The sequence below is a fragment of the Myotis lucifugus genome, unplaced genomic scaffold (assembly GCF_000147115.1).
Source record: "Myotis lucifugus unplaced genomic scaffold, Myoluc2.0 scaffold_65, whole genome shotgun sequence".
In the NCBI taxonomy this organism is placed as follows: domain Eukaryota; kingdom Metazoa; phylum Chordata; class Mammalia; order Chiroptera; family Vespertilionidae; genus Myotis; species Myotis lucifugus.
This window is the reverse complement of record NW_005871113.1, coordinates 3,223,479-3,245,904: the sequence shown is the minus strand read 5'-3', so window position 1 is coordinate 3,245,904 and position 22,426 is coordinate 3,223,479. Positions and strand designations below refer to the sequence as shown.

The following is a 22,426-nucleotide window of genomic DNA, read 5'->3' as shown; positions in this document are numbered from 1 at the left end:
TCACAATCGTGAGATGACCGAAATAAAACTCTGGGAACACAAAGCAACTTTTCTCAACTTGTTGGCTGGGCCAATAAAATCAGCCAAGCGAACCTCCTCAGAGCACCTCTCAGAGCACGCTGCTCTGCGCACATGCATTAATCACAGTGGAACGCCTCCCAGGAAGCGGGCTCTTCTTTAAAGAAGCAAACCACCGCCTTCGGTTCGGATGGTGTTTTCTGCTTCCCAAGGCATAGTCATGCCTGCTTTCCCACCTGAGCTTTCCCCGTAATGTGGGGGCCTTGGGACACAATCACCCGGATTCGTCTCTGATAGCATCCTGCATCCACCCCTCCTCCCCCACTTCTGAGGGGCCAGTGGGTCCCCGGCTGTACACTCAGGGTAAATGCAGGCTCGGCTGCGGAGGGAGACCCTTAGAAGCAGCATCCTGTGCCCATATTTCATAGCTCCATGCGTTCTCTCTGCCTCTGGCAGGAGAATTCAGGGAGAGCAAGACAGTGGAGAGGAGCGACCATAAGGAGTCTGCTCTTTCCTTTTCATCTGATAGCTCTGTGAGGACTTACTCAACCCATCTGAGTTTATCTATGTACACTCTGCAGTAAGGTCCCCAACTTACCCCCACCCCCACCCCCACCCCCCCGCAGGAGATGTGTCTCTCCTTGATCAATATTTACTTAACAAACAGCAGGGATGGGAGCGTTTGCTTAGCGGAATCATGTGCGCACCAGGGTGAATGAATGCTCGGGGAAGCACTTCAACTTTCTCTCCCCTGGAAGGATCTTCGCGTGGGTGTGCGCACGCATCCCCGGGCACATGCCCGTTCTCTCTTAACTTCTCCAAGGACGCTCAGAAGTCACCGAGTAAAATGCCTCCTTGGGTGTGATCACTCCATTATTTATGCTGTCAGAGGGTTCCTGGTGTGTTTTCCTTTGAAAAACCAAGCCCCGGGGTCTCCTTCTCCTTCTGTGCTCCTGCACAGGTCAGACACCTAGAAAGGCTCTCGGGATGAACTGGGCACGTGAGCATCTTCCTCTGACTCCTGGCAGATGAGCGGAAGGGAAGAAAATGCACATGGAAACAATAAAGGCAGTCTGACGAGGAACTCCAACTATAGATTTCTGATGGCATTAGGCTCCCCCCGACCCAGAAAGCCCAAGGGGAAAAGGCGCTCCCCGGATTTTCACAGCTGCGTACCCCGTTTTCAGAATGAGCTGTGTCTAACTCTCAGGATCAAGATGTATGGCGGGGTGTGGAAGTTTCCAGAGCGCTGTTCTTTCAACTTCACTGAAACAATTGCTTGAAGGCTCCAGTCAGGGCCTTCAATGCCGGGGACTTGGAGGCATCTGGGCCTGGTTGGAGGGGTTTTGTTTCTGTGTGTGGGTCGAAGCTGGGAGGGGGGCGGCGGGAGTTATTTATTTATTTGATTTTGTGAATCGGAGTTGTGAAGCCATCTGAAATATTCATGCAGAATTGTCTGAGAAGCCCGTTTCTGTTTTATTTACTGCACAGTAGAACAGCCACAGCGGATTAGTTCTACAATACCCATAACAAAAGCCCAACAGCTGATGCATGTGATGTTAGGAGGTGACAAAACAGTTAAAGTATGCTGCTGGCTACAGGCAAGCAGTCAGCAGATGCAGACAAAAGGGTTTGTGACAAGAATAACTCTCTCTCCAAGGCGAGCAGTGAAGAGTATCCAAAATACCAGTACCCTTTTCTCCTTGACATTGTCTTCTGACAGTCAGCATTTTATTGCCCTTTTATAGTATTAAAAAAAAATGGAGGAGGAGGAAGAAAGAAAATCCACACACAAACTAATTCACCCCGATACTAGCCAACATTTTACTTCCCCATCAGTTAGCTGCTCCAGCCCATACATAGGTCTCCTTTTCCATTTCCCCATTCAGGTAGGTTTGAAAGCAAAACAATAGTTTAAAAGATGAACGGAAAAGATGATCTCCTTTGATTAGATTGCAATGTATTGATAAGCTAGACAAGCTCTTGGAGTCATTGGTCATTGGGGAGGGGCTAGGGAGAGAGGTATATGCCTGGTTTGTTTTCTGTCCATTTCTAGCAAAGATCATTTCACTGATGAAATTGGGCCAGTGGACCATTTTTTTAAGGGGACTGAGGAGGGAGAGGTGTCTACGGGGAGCTGTGCAAGGGGCAAGGGTTAGGTCCCCTGCAAGGGGCCGATGGATGAGCTTGTGGACGTTTCAAAGGTGTGAAAAATCAGCTTCTCTGTCCAGAAAATAGGAGAGGCTGTCTTCTTTTTAACCTTTCTAATTCCCCTTCTATTCTCTGTGACATTCATTCAGCTGCCAAGAGCGTCTGGCAAGGTTTGGGCCAGCGAGCACACTTTCAGTGACCGCTAACCTTGGTATGTCCTGACACTTATGATGAGTGTCTGCAGGACACAGAAGGCAGGCAGCCTGCTATGTCAGGCTTTTATTATGTACTGCAGAGGCTGGGGACAGTCAGTTTAATAAAACAAATCATCCTTGAAGGTAAAGCAACTGGGAAGAGGAGGAGGAAGACAGGGGGGAAATGTGTCTTTGCCACTCATTCTGATAAAAAAAATAAAATAAAATAAAAAGAAGAGGTGCAAAATAACCACCCACCCAACACACCATGTGTGCACGTGCACATGTGTGTGTGTGCGCCCATGTGTGCTCGTGCACATAACCCTGCCACTGACTGAGAAGACTTGAAAACATCTTCCCATTTTCCCCATTTCATCAAAGACCACAGGGGCCCTCTTTTGCTGTGAGGAGACTCAAGCACAAACAATTGTGATGAAATTGGTAGATGCTGCTAGCCAGCCCCTTCACATTTTTGAGTGCCTTCAAGTACCTCGTGGCGATAGTATTCTCCTCCGAATATCAAGGCAAGGAGAGGCAAGACCATGCGGGGTGAGGCTCCTATATTGGGATGCCTTTTATCAGAGCAAAGTTTCCACTCTCCTCTCCTGAAGAACACTCATCTCAGCAGCTCCCACAATAGCCTCCGAGTCCCAGCCAGAGACTTTGGAAGCCTTTTGTTTTTCCCCTGTGGCATGTCCAAAGGCATGGCCTTCCCTCCCCCCTCCCAGCCGCCTGCATTGTCTTGCATTCCTGGGGCTTGATTGACTGTTGCCACCTGATGCTGAGGAGATACTCTAGGGTTCATGCTGCACATTGTTGGGTTCTATTAAAAGAAACCGAGATAAGGGATTACTTGTCACTAAGGGATTTTCTGCAGATGTTTATTAGTGATTGGAAATCCATTAGGTGTGAAGAGGTACAGAAAAATATGGACATTATCATTAAGGTACCCCCCAAAATCAGAAAGTAACCCCCCCAACTTACTCTGGTAAATGGAGTTGGGAGAATTTTCTATTGGAGAGGTAAGGGTCTCTTTTATTCATGGGTGATATTTCTACCTGTAGGTGGAATTCCTTCCCACTCTTTTGGAAGATCAGTTGCTACCCATCAGTTTACCTCTCTGGAGCCACAAAAAGAAAAAAAGATTAATTGCGCTAGTATTAACAGGTCTCATTATAACTTTATCTCGCCCAATTCGTTGTATGAGTATTATCTCAAAGCAAACACTAAATTAGCAAAGCATTTCATCCCTTCCCAAACATAAACCCAAAACCGAAGTCCCCTCCTGGGATCTTTGGTACCATTTCCATTTATTTTAAGTTACTAACTCTTACGTGGTTTTTCTCAATCATAGAGCCACAGTTTGTCAAGGTTTTGATGCCTCAAATAAGTAGTAATAACAAAAATGCATTAAAAAGGAACCAACATGGTTTAATGGAAAGACACCTGCACAACTTAATTGCATAATTTCTTCAGCTCATAGTTTCTTCATCTGTGAAATTATGATTTCTGAGATCTATTCCAACTCTTTAAATTCCATCTTATTTTACAAATTCCTTAAGTATTGAGCGAGAAGATAAGTGTGATGCTAAAGCAATAGGCAAGATCTCATTATGAGCTATATATCAAAGACTTTTCAAAAGAGCACTGCTAAGCATTGTGGGGGATGTGCAGAATAGAAACCATGGCTCTTTTTTCTAAAGACACCTTATGATAAATTCATTACAACTAGTTATAAGTAGGTAAGAAGTTAAGTAACATCAAGACAGATATAAAAGGTGTTAAAGGACAGCCCAGGAATACTACCAAAAAAAAAAAACATTAATGTTTACCACAGGATAAAAGCCTTGAAAACCATCAACAAGCATGGCAAATGAGAAGAACAGTAAGGTGGAGCCCCCCCACCAAAGAAGTTACTTTTATTTGTTCTTACGCAAACCCTAGTACTCCTTCCTTAATCCTCCAATGCTGAGGCTATTGTAGATATCTCTCGTTCCTCTTAAACACTGCCCCTGCCCCCTTGGCCCTTGGCTCCCCGGACCTCCTGTGGAGTCCTGGGAGTGGGCGGGGCTTCCAGCCTTGTCTGTCCTGCCCTGGAGCAGCTGCCATACCTTCTGTAATCACAGCTCTCTCCAATCCATGCATGTACAACCCTGTGTGTTCAAGGAACATAGATCTTCGTCATGGCTCTGTTGCCAATGGCCAGTAAAACCACACTTCTTGAAATGTTTATTTTAATAAATGCCTATGATTATGTTTCTGCAGCATTTGGCTAACAGCTCCCAAACCAAGTAGTTAGAGTGGGTAGCTGCGCTGCCTAACTGTTCTCCAGCCAGATTCCCTCTCTCAGTAATGCCCATCTGATCAAATGGGAAGGATTATCGTTGGGGGAAGAAGGGAGAGTACTCAGCAAAACTGCTTAATGACTTTTTACTTAGTCTAAGGTGAGTGGGAGTGCTAATCTCTCCTCCTGGCCCCTCCCGTCCCACAGATACTCATGTACTAGTATATGCAGGAGATTTGAGGGAAAATCACCAAAGTTCTGTAGAAAATCCAGATGACTTCGCAGCAGGGAATGGCCATTGGGGTAGATGGGGTTTGCACATTGATGGGGGACAAGGTTGTGTCTTGATGGTTTTCCAGGAAACGTTGGGAACTGTCCTGAGAAACTGGCCAGTGTGTGTGTCTTTGGGAAAAATTCTCACTTTTTCTAGATCAGCCCTAGCTGGGAGCCTATTTCCACCCCCTGGGGAACTATTAGGTTTCTTTCAAAGGACAAGTGACTTACCATTAGAAGCATTGAACTTCTTTGTCTGATTTTAAATGTTTAAAAATGGTTATCCTACTAGTTTTCTTGAACAGTTCCTATCAATTACAGAAATGTCCATTGCCCAAATTGGGAAAGATGGAGAGAAAAGGATCAAATATGTTCAACAGGGTATTACGTCCCTTTTGTTTTTTTAAGTGGCATGTCTGAACTGAGATGAAAATCTTTTCCTCTTACATGTGTAGACAGATTTGTCTACATGTACAACCACAGGGCATGGACTTCCTCATATGGTTGCTCTTACTGTAAAAATAAAACATGACCCCACTAACAGAGATCTACTGAGTGTCAGTGTATACTCGGAAAATTATGAGTTCCTGGGAAGATTCTGTGAATCCATTATATTGGCGTAGGGAGAGATAGGCCATGTTTTAGAATACTAAGTGCATCAATAGCTACTCCTTTCCCTAGACAAGAGGTCAGACTATTAAAAAAAACAGTTAAGCTCACACTAGACACATACACTCACACACTCTATCTATCTATCTATCTATCTATCTATCTATCTAGATATATACACTAATTGCTGTGAAAGAAAGGATTAAAAATTAGGGATTCTACAAAGAATATTTGGAGAATGTTTGCCTTGGAGTATAATGACATGGAACAATTCTCTGGATCTCGGTGAGCCTCAGTTTTCTCACCATAAAATGGGTATAATAACAGCACCTTTCTCACCATAAAATGGGTATAATAACAGCACATAAAGATGTTGGGGAACTGACTGACATAATTCGCATTTAGTTCATAACACGGTGTCTGACACATAATAAGCACTCCAAAAATGTTAGTTTTTATTATTTTTATCACCTGCATAAACTAGTCTCTTATGGAGCAATTCTAATCTGAAAGTAAAGTATTTTCTGATGTGTAATTTTTAGGATTCATTACAAACTTCATATTTTGGGACTCAGCGTTAATGTTATCATCTTACTCCTTTTTGTATGTATATTACTTGATAGTACAAGTTAGCATTTTAATAAACAAGTTAGCATTTGAGCCAATCCTCTGACACAGAAATTTTGGTTTTCTTGGAGATTATATATATATATATATATATATATATATATATATATATATATATATTTCAGAGAGGAAGGGAGAGGGAGAGAGAGATAGAAACATCAATGATGAGAGAGAATCATTGATCAGCTGCCTCCTGCATGTCCCCCACTGGGGATCAAGCCCATAACCCAGGCATGTGCCCTTGGCCGGAATTGAACCTGGGACCCTTTAGTCTTCAGGCTGATGCTCTATGCACTGAGTCAAACCGGCTAGGGCTTGGGTTCATTTCCTATCAAAGGCCAATTATTTATTATTCTACTTATGAGAACATATCTTGTTTTCATAACGGAAATCAAAAGGAAACCCGATTCACATTCTGACAGATGGGTCGGAGACTTGCTTCTGGAACACACCTACTTAATGAAGTGAGGAATTCCAACCACGTGTCCCCTTGTCCTGCCCTAACATTTGCAATAGAATCCTAGCTTTTCAACAGGTCGGCATGCATCCTTGGCACAAGTCTCTTCCTAAACCTCTACAAAGCTGTCACCCTCCCCCCCGCCCCCCCCCATTACAATGCTTCTATATATAACGCCTTTGCATTAGAGAAGAGAGGCCGGCCATTTTTAGAAAATGCAGGTGCCATGTAAGCCCCCTTCTGAAAGAAAGAACTTAGCTCCGTTTCCTTTGAAGAACTGGAGACTTGAAACTGAAAACTTTATTAACGCCATTGTCTCCTTGTATCAGCAGGTTCCAGAGAGATTCCTGGAAGTTGCGCAGATCACATTACGGGAGTTTTTCAATGCCATTATTGCAGGCAAAGATGTTGATCCTTCCTGGAAGAAGGCCATATACAAGGTCATCTGCAAGCTGGACAGCGAAGTCCCTGAGATTTTCAAATCCCCGAACTGCCTACAAGAGCTGCTTCATGAGTAGAAATTTCAACAACTCTTTCCGAATGTATGAATAGTAGCAGTCCCCTTTGGATGTCCAAGTTATAAGTGTCTAGGTTTTGATTTCATATGTATGTGTCTGGGAGGCATGGATAGGTTATGAAATCAGCTGGTAATTCCTCCTCCTCATCTTCCTCTCATTTTCTTTTGTTTTCCACTTGCAAGGGGATGGCTATTTTCCTTCTGCCTTCCGTTTACTTTTGCCCAAGGCCCTTAACATTGGGAGACTTAAAATAGGGTTAATTTTCAGGGAAAAGAGGAATGTTGACACGTGTAAAGTCTACATTAACATGGAAGGGCACTGGTGAGCGGTGCTTCTGCTTGGCTGATGCTGTATTGTGAATGGCGGTTGGCGGAGGGAAACTCATGACACAGCAATGCTACAGTGTGTGTCTCTAGTTTTTTTCTGCTAAGAAGGTCAGAAAACTCAATGAAACCACTTCATGAACTTCAATCTATTGTTTGGTTTGAACTCAGTAGCTTTTGATGACATGTGTGTTTTTTTTTTTTAAAAAAAAGCCAATGGCAGATGAGCAGCTGACTTCTCAAAAGTATTGCAAAAAGGCCAAACTTAGAAAAGAAAAATAATCACTACTGTCAAGTCTTTCCTAAGAGACATGGCAAACACCCCAAACTAGTACCCATTTCTTAAGGAGACAGAACAGTTTTGCACCAAACTGACTCTTTCAAGATGAGACTGGAAATTTACCCACGATCCTCTCTAAATTTTACCATAGGTTCTTCTTCATAGTAAGTGAATCTATATCATTCTTCATAGAGAAAAAGCCCTAGAACTTATCATTTTTCTATTTATCTTGCTTCAGATATTAAAAGGCACATAAGTTTCACACGTATTCTTTGCTCAACTTTGTTCATATGCTTAAGAGAATGATTATTTCTGTATAATATTTAACACTCCCCCATCCCCCCAAAAATACTATTTTCTGAATAGTTTTCTATAGTAAGGAATAAAGGACGTCCCAATGTGACCATAAAATTTCTGCCTACACGAGAAGTTTGTTGACAGCCGTTAGATGAGTTGCTCTTCACCTCCTGAGAGGAGCCCAGATGAGAATTATCCGTTTTCATGGACAATTCCACACTACCCTGATGGATAGGCACAGTGGTGACAGTGTAATTAAGTGTGTCTTCATTTTAGGTATAGCATTTCAGAGCAATGGATAAAGTCTCTTCTAATTAAGAAGCTAATATTGACCAAAATGTGAGAAGAGTGGATAGCATAGCAAAGTTTGGGGGTTGACCCAAAAGACACAATTTCAGCACACATAAGAAAGCTGGCTGCTATTTTATGCTTTCTTCAATGGTTCTCTTCTTTTTTCTTTTTCTCCTTTTTCCAGTTTTTCAAAGGCGTGCAACGTCCCATACTTGCTCTTAAGAATTTGTGTGGCATTCACACTTGTTTTGTTAGATGGGTTTTGTGTGCAGATGCAGTAAGAATTCCTTGTTCATTCAGTAGTTGGTTTTTTGTTTTGTTTTGTTTTGTTTTCAGAACCTTCCCTCCCCTTAAGTCATTTGATACACACCTCCAAAAATGACACAGTAACAAGCCTGATATTTAGATCATACGGAACATAAATACCAATTTATCCTCCATTTTTGTAAAAATACATTTTACTTTGGAGAATGCAGGTTGACCCACGTGACTAACTAGCTGACCCAAACGCTGTAATTTAGCGTCGTTTATAAATTCTGCTGATGGACAGGAATGTATGAAGGCAGTTACTGTCAGCACAGAGCCTTAAAACCTGCTGACTTTAAATTAAACAGCCCAGTCCTGTGATGGCCTGCACCACTGAGGGGACTAAGCCACTCTCACCGGGTGGACAGCATGAAGTGACATGGGCTGGAGCACCACCCACAGCTAAGCACACCGCCCGGCTCACTCTCCCCTCCACAGAGCCATCAGTTCCCATGTGTTCTTGTCCCAGCTTGCTCTGGAGGAGAAAAAAAATGTTCAGGTAATCATTACCTTGGAATAAAATGCAAACCAAAAACCAACAACAACAAATCCAATCAGCACAAAGTAGGGAAGCATTGTCAACCCTCGGTCACGCTCCTTAGCCTCGTTTCATGTGAAAGAGTGTGACTTGCACTGTTCACATCAGATACCCCTGGGTCTTGGCTGTTCCACGGAATTCATATCAATAAGGCATTGCCATTTGCAAGGTAAAAGGCAAAACCCTAGGCTAGGGTATTCACCTATGTAGTCAGCTTGCTAGGATCTTCTGGAGCTGGGGCAAGTTCAGTATTGATTCCAGAGTTGGGTTTTTAGTAGTATTCTCTCCTGCCTCTCTAATTTAAATAGCCAAATTAAGCAAAACTCTATGTTCACAACCAAATGTCAATTCGCTTATCAACGATATCCTCTCAGTGTTCACTGAGGCATAGAAATTATTTCGGAGTAGAAATTGCAGCATGAGGATAAACTCACCTCATTGTTTTGAAAATAGAATTGGTTCACTACGCTTTTAGGTGATTTTCCCCCTTTTACAACTGTAGAATCTTGTGCCTCCAAGTGCATTGGAAAATGGCAAAAACCTGTCAGTCAAAACTCCTATTTAATAGTTTTGATTTTTCAAACCACTATCTTTCAACTCTAGCTCAACTAAATTGGTTACTAGGGAGAAAGTTAACTTTCTATGGTGGGATGGCGAAGGATGAGGGACAGTTTGCATAGGAAACAAAAGTCTAAAGTCCATGTTGAAATACCACACTAGCACTTGTTTTCTGCTAATTTATTTTTGCATTTACACTTGAGGTTATAGTCTGTGCCTAGAACTAAAATGCACCAGCGGGGGGATTTTTAAAATCCTTCAAAATACCAGTTTTTCCCCACAAGTACAATTGTTCTTGTGCCTTCTGTGGCTTTCGATTTCATCTTCTTTTATTTCCAATTACTACAGCTGCAATAAACACTAGATTTTTTTTTCTGGCTGTTTGACATAACGTTGATAGCTATGCATATTTTGTGTCTTTTTAAAATAAAGCGGGAGAATACGTTTTTGAAGAAGAGAATTTTTAGAACAGTTTGATACCGCAAATTATTTTTTCCTCAATTGTTTGAGCAGCATTCGAGTTTTGAAAATTCTTGTAGAAGCCAATTTTTTGTAACTGTGGTGCAAATCTTGTGTTTTCTTAGCCTAATGAAAAGTAGTATAGAAGCAATATTTCATACCATGTGCTATATATGTGTGTGCAGATGTGTGAACATAAGAACACATACATGCACACATATACACACATGTAAAATATACATATATATATATATGCGTGTGAAGTGGAAAGCTTACCTTTTCCTATCTAGATTTAAGGACCTATTTTAGACATTTGTTATGTTTGTGAAAAGAACGTTCTATTTGCATCAACGAAACATTTAATTCTTACTGTATCTCCGGCTGTTTGATGAGGATGTTTCTCATTAAGTGGTAAAGCAATGTGGAAGCTGGTAGAATGTAGTAATTATTTAAGGAAACGCTCACCCACATTTTCCTGAAGTTTGCTTTGTGCCTCCGAGTATTATTTAATTAAAGTGTTTTATGTTTGAGAATCTCTGTTGCTGTGCTAGGGATGTGGGTGACTATCATTTTTAAGAATTTTAAAAACAAAACAAAAAATAAGCAAAACAAAAACACTAAAGCAAGAGGGGAACTTTTATAAAGCAATGTAAATATTTAACCTCATGGCTGTTGTTACGTAAGACATGAGATTTTAATAAATAACTACATTCTCACAACATCTGTTGAATTTATTACGAACACTACAGCGACTGTATAGACAGTTGAAAGCATTCTTGAAAATCCTGCTCTCTACTTTTAAAAGATAACAGTCTCTTTCATCAGATGTCAAGGGCAAGGGTGATGCCATTTCTGTAAATTTATGAAATTTATTTTCTATGTACATGAAGACATATAGTAAGTAACCCCTCCCCCTACACACACACACACACACATACACACACATGCAGTCTAATATGAAGTCATAAAGCTGAACATTTGGGGGCTTGAAAAAGAGAATGACCCCCAGGAACTATCAAATTCATCAAAGAAAAAGCGGTTTATAGACTCCCCTGAAAGAAGCAGTGTACATGTGAGGACAGAGCAAATCCTTTGCCATGTATATTATAGAATATTCATTGGTGTGAATAGTACAAGGTTTCCCTTCTGGTACAAACTCTGTGTTTGCAAATTACAAGAAGCACTGTTTTCCAAAAGCTCCCCTTAAGAGAATGTAACTGGTTGATATGAGTAAGCGGTTACTGTATTGCACTTAAATGTTATGTTGAAGGAAATGCGGCTTTGTTTTCTGTAGACCTGTTGGTTGTAAACCATCCCTGAGACGAAAGCTGAAATGCTCATCGTCAGAGCTGGGATCAAAACTGGTATTCAACCTTTGCATCTTCTTATAATTATCCTTCTCAGAATATAACAGAATCTGGAAGCATTTGGGCTTCGAATCTTTTCTGCTGAGCCCTCTTTCAAATCTGACACCCTCCCCCAAATGCACAAACGTGAGCAGAAAAGGGAAACAGACTGGTCTTCTTTTGTGAAAAGATATCCATTCTGTATTTTTAAAATATTGCGATCCTCCACATCAGGGGGGAAAAGTATTTTAAAATTGTATATTACCACTTCAAAATGAGAATTAGAGAAACAATGTGTTTGGGGTTGGTCTCAGCACTACCTGGAAGAATCAAAGGTTGTGGCTTTCCCGAAACTGTCCCAGCCATTTCTCATATGTATATAGTATAAACCGTGACAAAACACTGCCTTTATATTATTTAGCAATATGTTGTAAATAGCATTATTAAGCTCTTTTTTTGTAATAAAGATCCTTTGATTTGAATATAGTACAATAACTGAATTGATAAAGTCAATTATTTTTTTTTTTAGCTAGAGGCAATTTCAATTGTGGATTTTTGTTGTTGTCTATTGTTCTGAAGACTTTGCATAATTTATTGGTTTAATTTATCCTAATTTATTTGATGAAGGTGTACAATTTTTTGTATTACCAAGGATGTACTGTAATATTAATTGATATGATTTTAAAAAAATGAGACTCCCTGTCCATATTAAAAAGAAAATAAAAAGGTGCAGTAGACAATTGATTTTAAAGTAAAAGTAAAAAAAAATTTAGTTTGGCAGCTACTAAATTTTAAAACAGGAGATAAACAGTTGTTGGGGGGAGGGGGGTTTTACTTTGTGTGTTTTAAGCTTTTGTATACTCTCCAAACTTTTACCTTTTCTTTGTACCACTTAAAGGATACAGTAGTCCAATTGCCTTGTGTGCCTTCCATCTTCTCTTAAACTGAATGTATGTGCAGTATATATGCAAGCTTGTGCAAAATAAAATATACATTACAAGCTCAGTGCCGTCTGATTTTGTTAAAACATGTGATTTTACTTTTTGGACCTGTGTCGAATTGTAGGACAAGAGGCTAGCTGTGACTGTAAGATCTATTGTGGACGTTCCCTTTCATTGCAGTTCTTCATTACACAAGCCTAACATCATGCTCGCAGCTCCTAGGAATGACCTTTCCTGTACCCTTGTAGCAACTGGCTAGATGTGTCTCTGAGACCTCTTCTCACAGACTTAACTGTCCCTCAAAATTTAAAAACAGCAACAGCTTTGGCTCCAAATGATGTGAGTTAAAATCAGTTCAATTGCTAATGTCTAATGATTCGAAGGATAAGGAAAGATGTTCTTAAAAGTCACAAGATAGCAAATACGTTACTTGAACTATGGGGAGTGAGAACTTGTTTCTACTCTGGCTGAACTCAGAACTAAGTACTAATGTAAAACATCAAAGCCTTTCTAAAGTGTTCCTTTGGACACAATTGGCAGCATGATTTATACCAAGAACATCAGTTGTATGGCTTTTTAAAAATTTCCTTTATTGCCCTGGCTAGGTGGCTCAGTCAGCTGAAGCATCGTCCGGCACTTGCATAGGCTGTGAGTTCGATCCCCATTCGGGGAGCATTCAGGAGGCCACCTATCAATGTTTCTCTCTCACATTGATGTTTCTCTCTCTTCTCTCTAAAAATCAGTTGAAAAAAAAATACACATAATCTCAGGGGAGGATTTTAAAAAAATCTTTATCTCTTTTGCTGTGGTTTAAAATCACAGCAAATGGGAAACGTGAAGAATTTAGCAGAAATCACTGCGCCTTAGATTGACTGTTACTACACTCTTCACAGCTGCACCTCCCTTTCTGTCTGTCATAGTTTTGTAGACTAGTTCTCAATCTTTCAGATTTCTTCTTTCGCTTTCACCTACATGATGAAAACTTTACATTTGACCCTGTTATACACGAGGATGCTTAGAATTAATGCATTATCAAAACTATTAAGTTATAACAGTATTTTTCCACTTTCAGCTCTTTTTCTATCAATGGCACAAATTTAAATTCCAGTCTTCCTAAGTAAATTATTCAGAAGAGCATGCCTATGTCCCTCCTATCCCAACATGTTTATTCCCTGATTGGAGGAAAAAAGGAATCTCCCTCTACCCCCCCCCCTAACCCCCCCACACACACATACACCTGCTCTTGAAAGGGAGATGCCATCTTCTGTACTTAGTTCATACTGATCTGCTCTAAAACAGATTGGGTCATCCAGGTAGTGACTAAATCACTAAGAAGTTACAGCAGGTGGTACTGTTTCCTGTTTAGGAGGTTTATTAAAAATGTAGCTTCACATAATTGACTAAATTATCTGACGGCCTGGGTCTAAAATAACGTCGGCACCATTCTCAACACTGACCTGAACCCTAGCCACACACTTTTCCCCACACCTGTCTGTCTCAATGTCCGCCGGGTATGTGATATTCTTGAAAGTGTAAGCTTCACAAGCTAATAGTAAAGAAATGACTGGTTTTGTTCACTCTTCTCTTCACTTTCATCATAAATGATTTACAAGTTTTTCTTAAAGGCAATTTAAAATTACTGCATTTTCAAAATGAACTTACTGATACATACTGAGGTGACGGATAGAGGCTCCTGAATAAAAATCAGAGGAAAACATCAAATATTTGCATGTTATCACCAGGTTTTGGGGTGTGTGAACACTCCTATGTTTCGAGGGGCATAAAATACAAGGGAAGCATATGTAAAAGAAAACAGCTGATTTTAGAAATTTTGGAAAGTAGTCGATATGATGCCTAAGCAAAGTTATGAAAAATTATTGAAGAAAGAAATGGTGCTCCACCGCCTTCACCAACAACGTAACTCTCTGCAGGGAGATTCAAGACACTGGGGTAAAAACCAGAAGGCTAACTTTTTAAACTAAATTAAGAAGAATCAAGAGAGCACTGCTTTGGGTGTCAAAGAAATACTGCCTCTGATCAATCTATTTCTAAGATCTTTATGGGCTCACCTGGGGAAACCAAGGTAAGTCACTTAACCCTTGAGCATCAGGGGAATGGAAAGAATTATAAAAGGCTAAAGGACTCTTAGAATTATTGCAGCCGCCATGTTGACTTGGTAGAATTCTTATGTAAAAAAATAAAAAATAAAAAAACAAGTTTATTAAAAAGTTTATGCTTCTCATAAGGAAGGCAAGAAGTTGCAGGACAGGGTGAGGAGAAAACTCTGAGGTTGACCACGTGTGACGTTGGGTCCTTTTCTCTCTGGGGTCTATCTCCCTTCAGGAAGCATCTCTGCCCCTTGACAAGCACTTAGTGCTCCCAGGAAGCCCAGCCGCCCTCTGTTCACAGGGACGAGCCGCCAGGGAAGGACAACAGTAAGACATCACTGTCCTGGGGTGTTTCTTTTCCGGTGGTATATACATCAAAAGATACCTGGTGCCCAGGAATATAGTCTACGTGTTCACATTGGGTCCAAGGACACCGACTGAGAGTGATGAGGGGCTGAGGCCTCCCCGCCAAACACAAGGCCAGGTCTTTGGAGTGGTACCTCCCATGGCTACAGCTTGTTTCTGTCTCCCAGACTTTCTTCCTCTCCCTCTCTAGGACTTGTTTCCTGTCCCTGGTCACAGAGTCCTCCCAAATGGCCCCAAAATCTCTCATAGGAACTCACAGAAGGAGGACTCTTCTCCACTGGAAACTGGTTTATTTTCCTGGTTGCAGAGGAAAATGACATAGAATGAAGAACTTTTAGCGATAATATAACTTAGTGGTTTTTATTTTTTAGATCTCTAGGATAATGCAGTGTCGTCTCAGGGGCCACCAGACTGGGACCTCTTTAACCAAAGGAGCTTCATCATTAGATTGGCATGAAATAAAGTGTTCATTTACAAAGAGCAATTCTCTGCTTAAACAACAAAGACCTCATCGAGTATGATAGAACAGATCGCTAAGTACAAATGTGGGTAAGTTCCGTCAAACCTTCATTTAAAGCAGTGGTTCTCAACCTTCCTAATGCCGCGACCCTTTAATACAGTTCCTCATGTTGTGGTGACCCCCAACCATAAAATTATTTTTGTTGTTACTTCATAACTGTAATTTTGCTACTGTTATGGATCGTAATGCAAATATCTGATATGCAGGATGTATTTTCATTGTCACAAATTGAACATAATTAAAGCATAGTGATTAATCACAAAAACAATATGTAATTATATATGTGTTTTCCGATGGTCTTAGGCGACCCCTGTGAAAGGGTCGTTCGACCCCCAAAAGGTCGCGACCCACAGGTTGAGAACCGCTGATTTAAAGAAAGGAGTTCTTTGTTAAACAATACAATACTCATCGGGTAGAGGAAGAGATCTTCAAGGATGAATGTAAAAATTAAAATAAGAAATAGCTTATGTGAGTCCTATCAAACCTTCAACAAAAGAGATTATTTTTATACCCTAGAAACAGCACAGAGTCTGGCATATGGGTTTGGGGTGAATCACTATTTGTTCCCTTTCTTCCCCTTCAGTTGGTGGTTTTTGCCATCTTGCCATGCTTTTTTAAGTTGTGATGTAAGAATTATACCCAGACCCATCACAGCTTCTCAGGACAGTCAAATGTGAAGAACACAGAAATGCTCCAGGCAATGAAAGCTTCTGTCCCACAGGCCCTAGCCCTCAGCCCCAGACATATAGCTGCTGTGGCCACCCCTCCAGCCAGCCGCGCTTGGGCAGGCCCCAGAGTAGGAGTGGAGCAGCTTAGAAAGATTAAGGTGCCATGACAGACTGAAACAGAATCACTAGGGCTGCCTCTACCCTGGCAAAGGGGAGGGTATTATTTGCAAAGCCCCCTGCTGAGTGGCCCAGGTGCTAGCTAGACAAGCTCAGGAGATGGTTTGGCAGCCACCCTGGAAAAAATGCCTGTGTCTCTGCAAATAAATCTGCTGGTGGAGAAAGCACTGGGTTTTCCCCAGTGCTTGTGCAAATAGTGCTCTGTGCTTTGCTGGTATTGGAAATTCCTTGGTGTGAGTAGCTCTGGGCCATGGAAATGGGAGCTATGGATTTCTTGTCATTGTTGTTACCCTTGACCTGTTGGGAAATAATTCCAAAGTCAATGGTTGTATTTCCAATTATTTGCAACTGGAAAATCTTTGGTAACCAGAGACATGTGTTCCCTAAATTCCCGTTCACAGCTCAGCAACTGACGTAGGGTTGAGCAAGAAAGTCTTGAAGTCTGACACAGAGGAGGATAGATTATGCACCCAAGTGTGGTTTGGGCATCTGAGTGTAGGTATCTGCACTCTATTAAAACTCATGGAAAGTTATATATTACCAATTGAGTATTATTTGCATCTTATCTTCATTTGATATCCAAGAATTTGTAAAAGCAACATTATGGTTAGATATGTGAGAAATCTCAGCAAAATGGGTGCATTTCTAAGCCAAAAAAAACAAAGGTAACAAAATTTTTTTAAAAGTAAAAACAATTAAGTAACCAAGGCCATAGGAAATATTAAAAACATTGTCCAAACAGAACACAAGATAAATTTAAAAAACTCTTCTCCTTCCCCAAAGGCACCTGGCCTTTATAGTTTTATGGGTGAGTGCTACCCAATATTAAAAAATAGGTCATTGTAGATAAACATCATATTATTTTGTATAAATGTTCATATTTATATAAAATTACTCAACTTGTTTTATGATGCCCACATTTATTAATTCAATGCAAAAATCCTAAGTAAAAATATAAGCAAATCCAGTTCATCAGTAGAGTTAAGAAAATACTATACTACCAGCAAGCAGGGTTCATTAACTTGTAACAAACTAGGATAAAGGAAGATCTAGACTTCTGGGTAAAAAACAGGAACAATTTTCTTGATATGTTGATTTGTGTTTTCTGCCTCCTAATGAAAATGGAAGCAAATATTCTCACTGGGACTGTCAGCTAACTCAACCACTCTGTGCTACTGCCTCCTAATTCCTTCTTTTGCTGGAGCCAAGCAGCCTTTGCTCTTTCAGCCATTTTCGTTTGCCAGGTTGCCTAATTCAAAGGCCAGATCTCACGTTAATACATCTTTTTGGAACTCGGAGTCTTCGAAAAAGCCAGATTCTTGTAGTAGGGCTTAAAGATTTCCCTCAGTAATTTTTTTAAAAAAGAAAAGAAATCCAGAAAAGGAATGCAAATTAAAGATAGGCTTTTCATTCTATATAAAAGGAATCATGAAAATTTCATTTTCTGGACTACTAACTTAACATAAAAACCTATTTGTTTATATCCTAAGAAGACAGGATAAGGTATCAGGCTCTAAAGAAGTGTTGACTTGGGCAGCACTAATCCCATGCAATTTGGTGAAGCTTATGAGAATTTAATTATGAGCAACAGGACATTGAAAAGAAACTTGGCAATATCCATAATGTTTAAAAATGTGCATGCAAGAAGCATGGAACAGACTGTGGAATCTCAGAGGGGAAGGCGGCAGTGGGTGGGTGAGTGGGTGGGAAGAACCAAAGAACTTGAATGCATATATGCATAACCCATGGACACAGGCAATAGGATGGTGAAGGCCTAGGGCAGGGGACAGGGGCAGGCTAGAAGGGGTCAACGGGGGGGGGGGGGGATGGGGACATATGTAATAGTTTCAACAATAAAGATTTAATTTAAAAAACGTGCATGCATTTGCCCTACCAGACCACATCTAGCAGTCAACTTTTTAGAAATATTTGCGCTTATAAGCAGATAGAATCACAAAGACACATATTTGCTTAGGTTAAAACATGTGATTTTCCCCCCACTACAACTCAATTTAATCTCTACTTCAAGTTTCTTCTTTGTCTGATGGTAGAAAATAGTTCAGTCACTTTCAGACCAGCATCCATCCCTTTCTGCTCCTTTCCTTATGGTGGCATCTAGGTGCCTGGGTGTTTGCGAGGAGGCTCCTGGGCCCTGGCTCATCCGTAGCAATGCTTTTCCCTCTGGTCCTGGAGCAGGAGTCCTGAGCCATCTGGTCCCAAGTTGTCATCGGGGTGCCATGCTTTGTTTACTAATATAGCCATTACTGCCTTGGGTTTCTGGGGTTCACACCACTTTCCACTGAGGCATTCTCAGGTCATCAGTGGCTCAGTTTCTTTCCCATTATAATTCACGGTCTGGGACCATGAATGTTTGACTCTTTTCTCAAGCCACTCAGAGTCTGAGGCCCTCTGTTCCTGGCGCTCATAAGATCTGTGCCCTTCTGCAGCGACAGCCTGTGGGTCCAAGGCGTTTCTGCATTACTACTATGTTCTAGGTGCCAGGAGGAACATAGGTACAAATTCCTTCTTCTAGACCCAGAACATACTTCACTGTTCTGTCACCTCTACCCAAATCCCAGACTCAGCCCAGGACATAAAGAGCAGGCCCCTTTGTAGAAATGGGGTCTGATGAAGTCTCTCCTCCCTTAGCCATTTGTCCCCTAGTCCAAGAATACTGCCAGCCAGTGAGGATGAGTGAGGCTGGCTCCTCACCTGTTAACTCTCTCTCTGTTCTTTGTTGTGGATGGGGCTTTATGCCTTGATTTCTTTGGCACTTAACTTTTGAAACTAAAAACAGTCTTTCCTATAAAAAAAAATTTAAAAAAGCACATACACACACACACACACACACACACACACACACACACACACAGAGAGAGAGAGAGAGAATTTGGAGAAAACACACCACCATAGTAAACATTACTTTTGAGGAGTGGAAATAAGCAGATAAGGGGGGATAATTTTTACATTTACTTTATATGTTTCTGAAGTGTTTAGACTTTTTGCAGCCAGAGAACACAACTCTTGTTTGTAAGAGGCAGACACATATTAAGAGACAAAAGTACAGAGGGAGAGTGTGGCCTTCAGCAGCAGAGAGGAAACGAGGTCCTGACCTGGATCGATGCTCCAGGCTTGTTTGTGCTCTCGGGTGGTCTGTCTGCAGTGCTCAGCTCACCGGGAGGTCGGGATTGAGAAGAAGTAGGAGGCACGGCAGGACAGACCTGTGGCCAAGCCCCAACCATGGTTGTTAGGGTTTTCATCTTGTTGAGTCATAGTTCGTCCTATGTAATGAGACGTGCTTTGTGGGATGCCTGGTATAGAATGTGTTCAATGAAAGACAGGGGGAGAGGGAGTCAGGGAGGAAGAATGATTGTTATCCGTGGGGAGTGGGAAGCATGGTTGCCCCCACAAAGCGGGCATTGACATTCTGAATGCCACCGCTGGTGCCTTATTTCTTTCTCTCTCCTTTCCTCAACTGGACAGCCCAAATCAACCCTCGCTGAGCACCTGGTAGAGGAAGAGAGCAGGATACACAAACAGAAGAGAGCTACACACCCCGTCTTCAAAAGGAGCACGCTCCAGGTGGTGTGTACGGGTGTGTGTTATAGATGAAAGGCGGGGGGGGGGGCATCAAATACACAGAAGGCACATGCTATGTTTTGCTTGGGTCAGTGTGATAATGGGTTTGCAGGTCCCTACCACAGGAAAGGAAGGAGTGGGGGAAAGAGCAAAAATAACTTACTTTGGGAGACCCAGGTTTAAGAAGAGTGATCAGAAAAGAAAGTAACGACACAAAAATTATGTTGTAAGTCTGGGTAGAGGGCAACATGGGGGAACAGAGGGGGGCCGGGGAACAAGGCACGCTCTGGTGAACAAGGATGCTGAAACCTGTTCTGGGCTTTAAGATTGAATGCTCGCACTTCTGGGAATTGGACACGTGGGCAGAGGGTGTATGGAGGCAGAGCTGGAAGGCAGAGGGAATGCAAGCCACTCACACCCCCACCTGCCCTGACCTCTCACCCCAAAGCCTCAGGAAAGGGAAAATCAATGGGCTCCCTAAGTGCCCGGGGTCTGTGGCTGGAATTTGACCCATGCAGAGTGTTTACTGATCTAGAGATGGATAGGTCCAAATGAGCTCATCTTTACCTTGAGAGGAAGTTATGGAGCCCAGACCAAGACAAAGCCACATTTTATTCAATGAAAATTTACCCCTCCCCGCCATAGTGCACACAATATCCAATAAACATCCACCTGAGTAACCCACTCTCCAAAAATCAATTTTGAAAGATCAACAAATAGGGAATTATGAGCGTACAAAAAACCAAAAGACTTATTCCAGAATATCTTACATTACCTCTCCTGCTGATCTGTATTCTCTCTTTTTTTCTCCCAGTTTGCAAATATTGACTAAGTTCAAGGGCAGTGGTATAAGGTCTAACTTCAGAGTTAGCATGAGGTGAAATACTTAAGATGGTGCAATCCTGGCCTAATGAAGAACTTATTAGATCCCAAGGTTGGCTATGGGCAGTGCTTGTCCCTTGACTCAGTTGATATTTGCTTTATCAAGTCAGGGACTATTTTTGTCATCATTGTTAATCTTCCTCTTGCCAGATCTGTTTTGGCCCCAGGCATGCGCTTGAGGTATGTTAGAAGAATGGAGTGCACTATTGTGGGAAAGAATTCTCACTAATTCTGTCTGCCTACAGCTTCCTCAGCCCTGTTCCTCTGATCATAATACACTAAGCAAAATTGCAGATGGAAAAGTCCAGCACCTGGTTCCAAAGAGTGGATTTTGGATCTGGAAGAGCAAGATAGCAACATTCTCATGAGGACCCTAGGTCTTCTTGGTTGGAAAGAATTTTGACTTCCCCATCATGGGACAGCTTGACAGAGTATTTTGCTAGTAAAGAAACCCACTGCTAAATGGACTGGTCCAACTCATTTAGACTCAGCTTTGACCTCAATTTTATACAAGTCTTGGCTCAAGGATTTCTAGAGACCTACCTACCCTAAGATCTCTGGAACTCAGGATGAACTGGCACTTCTGACACATGGATTTTAGAGTTCAATAGACCCTGGTTCAAATCTTAATTTCTCTGAGCCTCAGTTTCTTCCTGTGTGACAATAATCATAACAATGCTCTTGCAAGGCTGCCCTAAGGATTAAATGTGGCATTGTATCTGAACACATTTAACACAGTGCCTGTTGCTTAAAATGGGATTAATACGTTTTAGTCTCCTTCCTTCCGCTCAGCTCCTCCAGCTGCTGGTGTATCCCCTTTCTCTGCTGCATACATTTGACATAGTGGAACCGGGCCAGTGACACTTGAGGGGACACCACCAGAGTAGAGAAAAGAAAAGGTTAAACCATGTTCAGAAGATCAATATTCACTTTTAAATGATCTGAGTATAAACTGAGTGAGCTCTATTGACATGGGGGGGGGATGCAAATATATAAATAAACATACAGTTGTGTGACTGTTTCCTAGATCTGGACACAGCCAACAAAAAGCCTCCATGTGGAAACCTTTGTTTGGGGGACTTTTTTTTAATCTGAACACCATAGAGGCCATCATATTCTTCTTTTGATATTATTGCTGTGTCTCAGTTGCCCAATGAGCTGATAAATCTCCTGAGCAGTTTGCTCCAGGGAGAGGTGATAAGACTTTTAGACTCATAGCAGCCTCAGCTGCAATGTTCTACCCAGAGGTCTACACACTACCTCCTGTTTGAAAGCACCATATCTCAAAATTCTGGTAGATTATGTAACCCTTAGCCACTTCCCCTCTAGCATGGGAAAGGCTGGAATTCTTTAATATATATTTTTATTGATTTCAGAGAGGAAGGGAGAGGGAGAGGGAGAGGGAGAGGGAGAGGGAGAGAGAGAGAGAGAGAGAGAGAGAGAGAGAGAGAGAGAAACATCAATGATGAGAGAGAACCATTTATTGGCTGCCTCCTGCATGCCCCGCACTGGTGATCAAGCCCCCAACCTGGGGAATGTGCCCTGTCCGGGAATTGAATGGTGACCTCCTGGTTCAAAGGTTGATGTTCAACCACTGAGCCATACCAGCCAGGCAAGGCTAGAATTCTTTAAACTCTATTTATGTACATATCTAAC

At 41.6% G+C, this 22,426-nt stretch overlaps 1 protein-coding gene across 1 annotated transcript in view; it reads left to right on the top strand.

The window, feature by feature from the left end:
- Nucleotides 1–12,529, top strand: part of PROX1 (prospero homeobox 1) — a 52,335-nt gene extending 39,806 nt beyond the window's left edge. Inside the window, exon 5 of the mRNA XM_006089881.3 lies at nucleotides 6,946–12,529. Within this exon, the coding sequence (XP_006089943.1) occupies nucleotides 6,946–7,131 (186 nt within the window). The 3' untranslated portion in view covers nucleotides 7,132–12,529. The remainder of the gene's footprint in view (nucleotides 1–6,945) is intronic.
- The last annotated feature ends 9,897 nt before the right edge of the window (nucleotides 12,530–22,426 follow it).